The 11,938-nt window shown below is 32.0% G+C and overlaps 1 protein-coding gene across 1 annotated transcript; it reads right to left on the bottom strand.

Moving 5' to 3' along the window:
• Nucleotides 1–1,608: 1,608 nt before the first annotated feature.
• Nucleotides 1,609–7,377, bottom strand: LOC145625465 (putative Histone-lysine N-methyltransferase ATXR5). Its single transcript, XM_081678503.1, has 6 exons — nt 6,847–7,377; nt 6,595–6,675; nt 2,814–3,046; nt 2,502–2,602; nt 2,209–2,421; nt 1,609–2,073 (listed from the first exon to the last, which is right to left on the bottom strand). The coding sequence occupies exons 1-6, from the start codon at nt 7,190–7,192 to the stop codon at nt 1,914–1,916; spliced, it is 1,134 nt and encodes a 377-aa protein (XP_081534629.1). The 5' UTR covers nt 7,193–7,377; the 3' UTR covers nt 1,609–1,913.
• Between the last annotated feature and the right edge of the window lie 4,561 nt (nt 7,378–11,938).

The raw sequence follows: 11,938 nt of genomic DNA on the forward strand, positions 1-11,938 counted from the left end.
AATTGTACATAAGACATAACTTCAATGTCTATCAAAAATTTTGGAGCCAAAAGAAGAGTGCAATGTACAAAAAACCCTATGGTTTACAACTTTACATATTAGGTGAAGTAGCCAAAAAAAAAAAAATGACAATTCCTTAGAAAAATCAGAATTTATGAGCCCGTTTAATCAGTTCAGCTACAAACAACCTTGTCGTGCAAATTGAATTCATACATAACATTCTAAGTTTTCAACCAACTTGGTCCGTCCTTTTTATTTTTGTGTCTTTGGATTTTTCTTCTTGTTTTGGTCTTAATTTTCTCTTTTTTGTTCTTCATTTTTTTTTATGCAAAATTCTTGACAATGTTACCTAGGATAATTCGATAGGTTCGTATCTAAATTTTGGTGGATCAATTGAAAAAAATAAAGCTTGATTTATATGCAAAAGATATATAGAAAATAGTCAAATACCACTAGTATTTATTATAAATTGTCCCACTTTAACTTTTTATTATTAACTCGATTTATTTTGACAACATAATTCTACATGTCAAAGTTTTTTTGCTTAATGATCAAAGTAACTAAGTTTAGTGAACATTTTCAATATTAAAAATTTAAAAGATAAAAAAGAAAGGTTTTTAACCTTTTTTTTTTCCTTTTATCAAAAGCAACCAATGAGAGAGTATGTGACTATGTACTTATAAAAGTTGTAATAAGATTGGACTAAGTGTTGGAAAAAGTTTCCGAATGGTTAAACCACTAAAATTGACATTATTATGCTTTGATCACACCATAATTTATTAGGCATAAAGCAAAACTCATTAAAGTAAGTAGGTTCTTTATAATGGGCTAATTACGGCCCAACCCAACCTTCTAGTGCACCATTTTCTCGGCTAATGGGCTCAGACCCGGATCCAGACTAAATGGTACATCATTGTAGCCTTTGCAAGTCCTAGACTCTAGTGTCATGAATGGATAGTGTGTGCAGTGCTTGCACAAGGCTTGAAAGGTTAAGCACAATTCGCAAACACTGCATGAACCATTCATGACCCTTAAACGAAGCCATGAAGTTGTATGCTATGTTCACCCAAGCTGCCATGGATCGATCCTATTAGACTTACCCTTCAAGCTAGCTTTCGAGATTTTCAATTAGACCTACAGGAGACACTCCCAAGATCTGCAATGTGTTGAAAACCAGACTGCCAGACACCCTTTTAATACAGACACATACACACAGTGAATGCCGACTAGCTAAGTTGGTATATTCTTGGGGTGTGGAACTGAATCCTGTCTACATCGATACCATTGTATTGGCCTCTTAATGCACCAAAAACCACACATGCATGAACATATACAAGTAAATTATCTGGATGTGCTAACTACAGCAGGTACAGTAAGCGAAGATAATACTATGGAAATGCATCACAGAAATTAATACATAAAGAGAAAATTGAGATTAGAATGAAAAATGAATCATTTTCATTTTTTCCTGTGGTCCGAAATCAGGATGGTCATTAAAATTGAGTTCCAGCCAGAGACCATCCATCATAATCAGAATCCTATATTTAAAAAAAAAAAAAAAAAAAAAAAAAAAAACAAAAAACAATTTGCTGCTCTATAGTTCTCTTAAGTCCACACTGTGGACCTCTAAAATACCCTAGAAAATCTAATAAATTTGGCTGGATAAATTTCTTTCACTTAAAATTAGAGAGGGGGAGCAAAAGAAGCTTGCTAAGAGAAGAAAAAAAAAAGGAGAATAAAAAATGTTTGGCTGTGCATCAATGATAACCTGAAGATTATTTACCCTCAAATGGAGCCGGTGAACTTACAGGGATGTCTCTGTATTCCAAATTAGACGATAGCCTATAGAGCTGGCGAAACTACAGGGATGTCTCTGAATTCCAAATTAGACGATAGCCTCTGTGCAGGAGTCTTCAGATAAAATGATGAGTCGGATACTCGTGCTCATACCCATTGTAATCATAGTACAGCCTCTCACCCTTGGCAATGTCACGGGTGACAACTAGAAGGACACAGCATTCACCATTGACGTCATACCTCACACATTTGAGATTCTGTTTCTTCTTACTTTCCCTACATTAAAAAAGCACTCCAGTGAACCTCTTTATTTTATATGAAAATGCAGTCCCAAAATTCCTTTTCTAGAATTCGTTTGGACATAAACATTGGCTAATGGTAGAGCAAAATAAGGAAAACAAAAGAGCTTACGGTGTATGGTTGTTGATGCCGCTGATGAACCGAGCAATATTTCCACGCTTGTCAGGACAAATAACCAGACTCTTAGATGGATCACTCGCGAGAAGAAGGGTCATCAAACTATCACAGTCATCCCGTTCCCGATTTTTTATAAAATCCACATCTCCAGCATATTCCGCTAAGATTGTCATATCCTTGATCGGGGCATCAGCCTGAACAGTGTACCTGCATCCACATTTCATAATAAGCAAAATCAAGCTTCAAACTGAGAACAATGAAAGAATATGTGGCTCAAGATCAAGTACCCTTCACACGAGTCATAAACTACCAATAGAGGTGGGCATTCGCCTCTTCTGAGCATAGCTCTGCAGTGTTTTACTGTCTCATAATCCTCTCTGGACAGTACCTATAACAAAACAAAACACAATAAACAAAGGCAAAATGATAAATCAGCGCACCAAATTTCCCATGAATCTTTTTAATTAATAAGGATCTGCTCAGTTTCAGTAAGGGATTAAAGAGATAAATTGAATGACTTCGTATTAATTATTTTGTGAATAGGAGGGATTTTTTTCAGTTTCTCGTAATGAATATAAGTGGCAAAGATGAGCTCGCACCTGCATTCCTCCATCTTCCAATATTGCCTGATTAGCAGATCTTGGAGCCATCCCAGGCACGTAGGTCAAATCGTTGCTGAACTCCATTTTTAATGCAGTCAAAGCTCTAGCAAGAGAACCCATTTGTTCCAACCTTTGAGCTAGATCATCAGTTGGAACATATGGAAGCAATCTCCTCTTTTTCTTCTTATAGCAAACCAATGTGCCAGGGCGTCTTCGACGCTTCTTGGTATCTGAGAAACAAATTGATACTTCAGTCTAGGAGTGCATATATCTGATATAATTAATATTAGGTAGTAAAATCAATCCACGAGATACAGATCTTATAGAGATAATATGCATACGACATGCCTTATTAGAAGTTTGTTCACAGTTGCTTGCCATATACGTCATAAACTTCTTAAAAGTTCACACAGAAATACAAGTTGTCAAAAACATTAATTCAAGTTATAGACTTTCAAGCACTAACTCTGCAACAAAGAAAGCCATGAAGAATAAATCCAATCCTATCAACCCGAAGCTATCAGACTCTGTCAATCACACCGCAGTGAGAGTTCAGCAAGTTCTCAATGTTAGTTCTTACGTGCAGATCAAATACCACATGCTTTTGTATTACAGTATTATTATTCCAGTTATGCTTAATAATCACTAACCCAAAAGGAATACAATATTGTAGGAATTTATCCCCAAATCTTTAGTTTATTGAAAGACAGGAGTAGGAAAAAATAAAAAGGTCTTATCTTTGACACATTTAGGCTAAGCTAAATGTAGTCATGGATCGAAATAAAACCTAGTCAAACCTTAATCCACTATATGAGCCTGGCTAATAGGATCCTAAGCACTAAAGCAGCAAAGAAATCCCCCACGGTGAGGTTCCAAGTCTCCAACTGAGTTTGAAAAGGCTATTCAGTCTACCCTTATAGTCGTATAATTACTTAATAATACAATCCCCAGAAATTGCCACTAGAGAACATACTTACATTAATGCTAAGGAATTCACTAGTAATGAGAGGATATACTTTCATAATAAGCACTATATGCAGTGCTGAGAGCCTTTCGTGCAATTTGAAAACCATAATACAATAAAGATACGTGTTAAAAGTAAGTACAAATGCTAACTACACTTCACACCAGTAGCTTATTCTTCATTAAGGATATGCATATAATATTACGTTTTCAGTTCATCAAAAGGTTATGTCCCCAATAATAAACAACTTTTACCAAATTTGCCTTTTACTCTATCTATCCATATCAAGAGTCTTCATAATTAGAGTGAGTAGGCATATCTAGTCTAGCATACCAATAACTGAGAACGGTCTATGCTTCTATATGACAATGCAGCTAAACTGAAGAATCTTTTGCCAGATGCAATTGACAAATAGAAATTTATCTTTCTATTTCTGCAATACATAAACTAAAAGAGCCAAGAATCAGGTCACACACTTTCCCAGGTTGACCATCTCTTACGCAAATTTAACATGGACAGAATGCCAAAAAGGATCAAAGTATCAAATTGCAGTAATTGGTTCCAGAGTAAGAGCAGTGCAACCCACTATTAATTAGAAGCATATTGGATGAGAATCAGTTATAAAATACTGTGAAATAAGGACAGTACAGAGATATTAACACCAGCAATAGCCAAACTATGGTTCTACAAAGTTTCGTTGATTTGATTACATAACATGCAGCTGACAAGAGAATTCTAGTAGTCAGGTTGTCTCTTCCCCAACCAAACAGAGTGAAGGACATAGGGTGCCCAAGTATTTCCTACTAAGCTTAAGTAGAGGAGCAAGCTAATTTGTAGGAAACTCTAGAAGTGCTGGAGCACAAAACAAAAAAACTGTAGAGTACTTGGTTACTAAGCTTACAAATTGGGCTAGAATGGTTCTTAGGCATAGGAGTCCAAGATATATGCATAGAACAAATGAAAAGACGCTAGTTTGTTGACATAGTGAGCTTGTAGGGTACGATTATAGATATCTCATGTAATTACTTCTGTAGTTATCCATATATCTCCGTAATTGTCTAGAAAGTTCTAGGGTTTTAGGTCAGATTTGTGGTTAGGGATTATCCACATCTACAAATACATAATGTATAGTGCCAAGTAGAAATTATTTTGGCCACATCTCAAGGAGGTTATAGGGGTTTAGATCCTATTAAAAGGCACAAGAGGTTCATGTAAAGAATTGGAGAGATCTTTAACATTGATCAATGTCAAGTTGATTATACTTTGATGTCACATCTCACATGTATGAATGTTTTGAGAGAATGAGGATGAGAAAATTGGTTTAAGGTATACAATTCACAAAAAACACAACTAAGACATTTTAAATTTCATAAACATACACTAAAAAAGATTATACTACCTCCGTTACAGGTTATGTGCAACGATTAGACATTTTCCCTCTCTACTTTATGTCAAATCGTTGCACATAACCTGTAACGGAGGTAGTAATAGATTATGAAAACAAATTACGTGCCACAATATATATACAATTTACCTCTCATTAATGTTAATTTCTTCTAATTGTTAACATTAAAAGATCTAAAAAATCAGGTAGAAAACACAACTTTATATAAAACATAAAATATGGCTCATAATATTATAAATAAGATACATATATTCAATGATAATGTTTTTGAAAAATAAATTGTCAATCATTCTGTTGTTTCTCTCCACCATATAACATTTATTTCTCTATCATCAATTTAAAATCGTAATCTTAATAGTCGAATTAAAAGTATTCTACCTAATTACCAAATACATACTTGATATTAGAAATTTAAGTTAAAATAACCACTCGTTACGTCATGCTACATTCGAAAGCTCTGACTACTCTACGTTTTTCATAATTGATTTAAAAAACTTATTATTTTATCATACATAAATTTTTAATGATTTAAGTTGGCTAAATAACTATATGTTGGATTTTTTTTAAGAAATCAATAATTTTTCATTTGAAACTGCACAAATTTTTTTAAAATATGACGTATCTTCCAAAATCATTTCACACATGCAAACGTCCTTTTATAATGACACAAATCAACATTCCATAATGTAAAATTAGGGTTTCACTTCAATTAAACAAAAATCTTTACAAAAATGTAAACACTTTCAATTCAAGTTTATTACAAGACACATAATGAAAAATTTGCTATGTTTGAATGCTTTTATCTTGATTGTTTTATTAAACAACAATCTTATTTTCATAAGTTTATCAAATGTAACTCTTTGCTTACGTAAATTTATCAAATTCTTACTTAAATTTCAATACTTTCCATTTTAGTTTGATTTCTCAAAACAAAAAATAAAATAAAATTATTTGCTTATACTTGAGTTTTGATAAGATCAACAATCAAGTAACATTATGTTGCTTTTATATATTTATCAAACTCTTCAATACTTTCATCATTTTAATTTGATACTCCAAACAACCGATTTAATCTACGATTATCACATCATTGAATCGAAATCAAACAAAAATCTCTCTTTATTTTTTTGTTAAAAGAAATCCTTCTAAATTCTACTATTAATAATTTTTTAAAATATACAATTTAGTAATACTCATCCTTGATATTATGTGCAACTTTATATGTTGACCTTTGATCATAATTCATAACAAATTGACAACCAATATAAAAATAATAGCTACATTTCAAAAAATAAAACTTTTTTCTTTTTGAAATATAATATTCAATAAAGAAAACAAAATACATCCATTTGTAAGAGTATACACAACCAAATAAAACATAACAATTGAACACTCATTAGTCATATTACCTTGAGAAGAAGTACATTCATATTCCACTTCCTTACTCTTCTGAATTTTAAAAAAGTCTATAATCTTCTTCTGCGACAAACCTATACAAAATTTATTTATTTTTAATCAAATTACAAAAAAAACCCAAATAAAATTATCAAAATTTACACATGCATGACACATAAAAATAAAAACCCAAAATAACTAAAAAAATTCAAAACTTATTTTCCAATAATAAAAAATAAAAATTGAGGTTCAAAGTGGTTCCCTACTTCTTACTCGAGGCTGGCCGGAGCAAGACGGGCAAAGCCAGGATCCGATTGGGACCCGAGTAACAATGGGTCGGACACAATTCATATGAAAGCCTTTATCACATTTGTCACATAACAAGAGCTCCATTTCACCATCACCCGAACCACATTCCACGCATTTGATATCGGAATAGTCTTCTTTTTCTACTACTGCATACTTTGCCTTTGCGTAAATCTCCGCTATTGTTTTGTACTTTCGTTCTTTCTTTGTCGTCTCCGATGATGAGCTCGCCGGAGATGGCGCCGCCGTCCGATGAACCGATCCATTGATCGGGAATTGCTTCTGGGTTAGGCTAAAAGGTGACATTTTTAACTGGGTTTGTGTTTGATTTTGGTTTAATGGGGTGGAAATTATGTGGGTCGGGTGATTTTGACCCGGAATTTTGGGTGGATTTTCAGAAAATTGAGGTGGTGGGAGGTGGGGTTTTGGTGGTGGCGGTGGTGGTGGAGCTCATGATTGTAAGAATTGCATTGTAATTGAGAAAAAATTAGAGAAAAAAATGAAATTAATGAAGAAAAAAATTGTATTGAAAAATGATTTTGTTTAATTTTGTTTTTGTTGACGATGGAATAGAAGAAAGGGGAGGAAAAGGTTTTTATGTTAATTTTTTGGGGTTTTTATTTTACTTTTTCTAGTAAAGTTTGAAAGTATTTTCTTTGTACTAGTATTATTTTTATTGTATTGAGTTTTTAGCCGTTGAATACATGTTAGGTTTATATAAGGGGGTGAAAGAAGATGAGAAAATTACTCACACTAATTGAGCTTTTGTGTATGAAAGGTTCTTGGGAAGGTACTTGGTATTTGGCATGGGTATTTGTATTTGGATAGCAAAGTGTGAAATAGAAGATTTTTGGATCTTGCTCTATATAATTAATGCCATTATCATGGTGATTTTTTTCCTTTTTTATGTTATACGGGATAAAGGACAGTGGAACGGTTAGAATGATTTTGAATGTAGACAAGTTGGATAAACCGTAACGAGATCAAGTGAGATAGATAGAGAATTGAAAGACAAGTTGAGTTGAAACGTTCATGAGAGCATTAATTGGTTGGTTGAAATACATGATATGTGGCATTTTATACCTAAAATGAGACTATAATCAGGCAGGTTTTGAGCTAAATTATCTTCTTGTAAAGTTTCAAAAGTCATAACTATTGTTAAGAATATAACGTTGTATTCATGGAGGAAATCCATGAATAAATCCGCACAAATTTGTATTTTATGATTGTAACTGTAACGTGTGAGATACGACAATTTTTTAACAATCAGACAATATAATAGTTCGTATCTAACGCAGATTACTCTTGTATATATTATGTCGTGTTCTTAATAATTTTACTACGAAGGAAGAGTATCATAATAATCAAAGTTACTCCAATTAAAAGGTCACGTAATAAGCCACCAGATTAATTGTTAAAAGTTATTACTCAATTATGAAATGTTTTATGACACGAACTCAATTATGAACTTTAGTTCAGCATACATTAATAAATTTTAATAACGGTATCAAATTACATAAATTTCCCAATGTTTGAAAATTTGAAAAAGATTGAGAAAACCTAACTTATCACATTCATTGATTCACCTATGTCTTGATTCTTAGTATAGACTATAGAGCAAATATGGTGTATTATAATACTCTATAATACACCATAATTGGTATAGTTGCTCTATACAAAATCTCTCACATATAAGGTGTATTCAAATTCAACCGAGCTAAACTTCTTATGATTAGCTTTACTTTTTGCTCCCTTCTCATAAATCCTTTTAATTAACTTTCTAATTTTAATGATTCGGGTAATGATTCATGGTAAATTGGTAAGCATGCAAATAATTGAAGCTTTCCGCGGTAAATTTGGCAATATATAGATCAAGCAAATTATTGAGTACAATTGTACAAATATCTATCCTTTCCAAAATTTCCTCCAACCTATTATGATATTCAGAACACATTACTACTATACCAATTACCTTTGCTTAACAAATAGTAATCCCATATTAGTGTGTACATGCATGATACATCTAATGAAATACAAAGTATATGTATTTAGTATATATTTCTGTAAAGATGAGATAAATATTGGTGATCTTATTTTACTTTTTATGTCTCACAATAAATAATGTATTAGCCAATGACCATTTTGTGTGGAATACATCTATCGCCAATGACCGTAATGTAGCAGCCAATACAATGCAAGGCAATACCACAATGACAACAATCAGGGATGACCCGATCAATCCCCCAGGCTTCAACTTTGTGCAACTAAGAAAGGAAAATAGTGGTTATGACAATTTCATAGTGGAAGCAGATGGTTCATGGGATAAGAGGACCTCTAGGGCCGGGATTGGCTCGGCAGTCACGAGGAGCAGCCAGGGCAACCCGGTGGAGGAAGGTGGGAAATGTGGAGCAGCTGCATCAGTGGTTCAATGTAAGGCATGGGCTTGTTTGGAAGCAATGAAATGGGCCAAAGCACAGGGGAAGGAGGGAATATAATTCTACTGCTCTCGGACTCTATCTCCATCCTTAACAATCTGCAGGACAACCTTGGTAAGGATATTGGATATTTCGATAGCCTGAATAATTAAGGAAATCAGGAAAGTAGGTGCTACGTTAAGATGTGCAATTTTGAAAGTCCCAAAAGATCAGATTCAAAGGGCAAACGACATCGCAAGAAGATGTCGTATCGCCCTGTCTGATCTTAGTTAATTTGTTTTTTCTTGTCTCTTTGCTCTTGTAAAAAAAAAAAAAAACAAAAAAAAATGACTGTAATATATGTTCTTATATAATGTACATGTTAAGTCCATCTTATATTGTACAAAATGCTAATGCATTTACAAACTTAATACTCTCTATTTAAATCAAGTTGTGATCATTATTATTCTTAAATTTTTACAATATAAATGTTCTTGTCATCAATATATGAGCTAGCATTTTTAATGACAATTTGGAACGTATAATATGGTTTGACGAGCAACTATAATAATAATTAAATAATGTATATTAATTGCGAATATAGGGTGTATATAAAGAATAATACTCCCTCCGGTTTTTTTTTATATGCATCACTTTCCTTTTATGGGTGTTTTTTTTATATGCATCACTTCTATATTTGGTAAAGTTATACTATAGTTTATTATTTCTCTCTCTTACTTTAAACCCCACTCAAATTATTTTATCATTTCTCTCTCTTCTATGTCCTCACTTAAATAATAAAATATCTATTCTCTCTCACATACTTTCTCTTTCATGGTCTCCATCATACTTTTATTATAATAATTTATTCACCCACTCACAATATAATATTTATCTCCTAAAACTATGTGCATTCCCAAGTGATGCATATAAAAAAAAAACGGAGGGAGTATATTTTTTTTCCCGAGTTATATTAATACCACAAGAAGATGAGATGAATTTGAGACTCATTTTATCAATTTACCCTATTGTCTTTTTACTTTCTAAACTGTGATGTAGTCCTTCATTAGCTTGATCAATGCATTATTGCATCAGTAGAAACTTTAAATTGTGGATTATCATAATTTGATCAAATACTTTATTTGTTAGTTAATTTTAAGTTGATCTTAAATGGATAAGTTGATACTTGTTGGTGTTAGTAAATAATTTCATGGTGAAAATAAATGTTTTTTTTTTTTTTTAAAAGGACAAGGTCAACGAGCCTAATTAGAATTAAACAGGAAGATCGATCTCCGCCAAGGCAATCAAGCCTTGTGGAAAAGCATCAACAAAGGTTTGCTCGAAACCATTACAAGGATTAATTCTAGCAGCTAAATAAATGGTGAAAATAAATGAATAAATATCCCAAATCACACCATTAGTAGTTGAAATCATAAATTAAATTTCTTCAACGAACAGATTTCATAGAACTTGACGAAATTGAATTTTAGGATTAATAATCTAATCATTAGTATTAGTTTCTTGAATTTTGACCACTTGTCTTTGACCCTCAAACTTTGATTAAATTGACCAAATTTGTTTATTTGAGCTTTTACTTTTCTGGAGTAACATCTACAAACCTGAATTTATTTCTTATTTTCAAATCTTGTAAAAGAAATTACTTATTTGCTTAAAGCATGTATCATTACCAACCAGCCACTTATTTAGATCATTTGATGTCACGAAATAGTCCATACTCTAAAATTTCAGTTTGGTATTTTACAAGTTACAACTCATCTTTTTTTTTTTTTTTTTTTTTTTTTTTTTTTTTTTTTTTTTTACCTAAAAGCTAGTTGCCACATGTCGACGAGGAGGAGCAACTCTTTCCTTTTTTTTTTTTTTTTTTTTTTTTTTTTTTTTTGGGGACATAAGCTTAATAATCAAAGTTAAGGATTACAAGCGATGGAATAAGTTCGCTAATTTAAAGAGCCTTAATAGGTTAAGTATGTAAGGTGAAACTATTTTGAAGTATAGAGTACTTGAGCTTAATTTAAAATTCATTGCTCTAAGGCGTGTTTTTTTTTTTTTTTTACTGCACTACTTATTATTTATTTAGGATAAAAAAACACCAAGTAATTTAGATTTTTAGCAATAAATCATTGAATCCATTATTTTGGTTACTTTAATTTGTAAATGACTTGATTCAATGAGTTCTTTGTACTCAACCTTATAAAATAAGGTTATTATATTAGCTTATTGTGAAATTTTAGTTAAATGACAAATTTATTTCAAAATAATTAAAATTTACATTCTTATCAGCTAGATTTATCATCTTATTCTAGTATGAATGTATGATGAACTACATAGAGTTCAGTTCACATGCCCTAGTAACAAAACAACTAACCATTTAGCTAAACTAACCAGCATGTAATGAAAAATTGTTACCATAGGCCCTGTACTCAAATATTCTTACCGACACAATAATAATTGTAGCTAAATCAAGAATCTACCATAACTAAACATCTATATACGGATTTGCTTTTTTTTTTTTTTTTTTTTTTTTTTTTTTTTTTTCTCTATATACAGAGGATTTACCATATAAGTTAGTGATGATGGTGCAATCATCTGATGATCCCCATTGGGCAATGGTATAGCAACT

Source organism: Chenopodium album, chromosome 1 (genome assembly GCF_948465745.1).
Source record: "Chenopodium album chromosome 1, dcCheAlbu1.1, whole genome shotgun sequence".
NCBI classification, from domain to species: Eukaryota; Viridiplantae; Streptophyta; class Magnoliopsida; order Caryophyllales; family Amaranthaceae; genus Chenopodium; species Chenopodium album.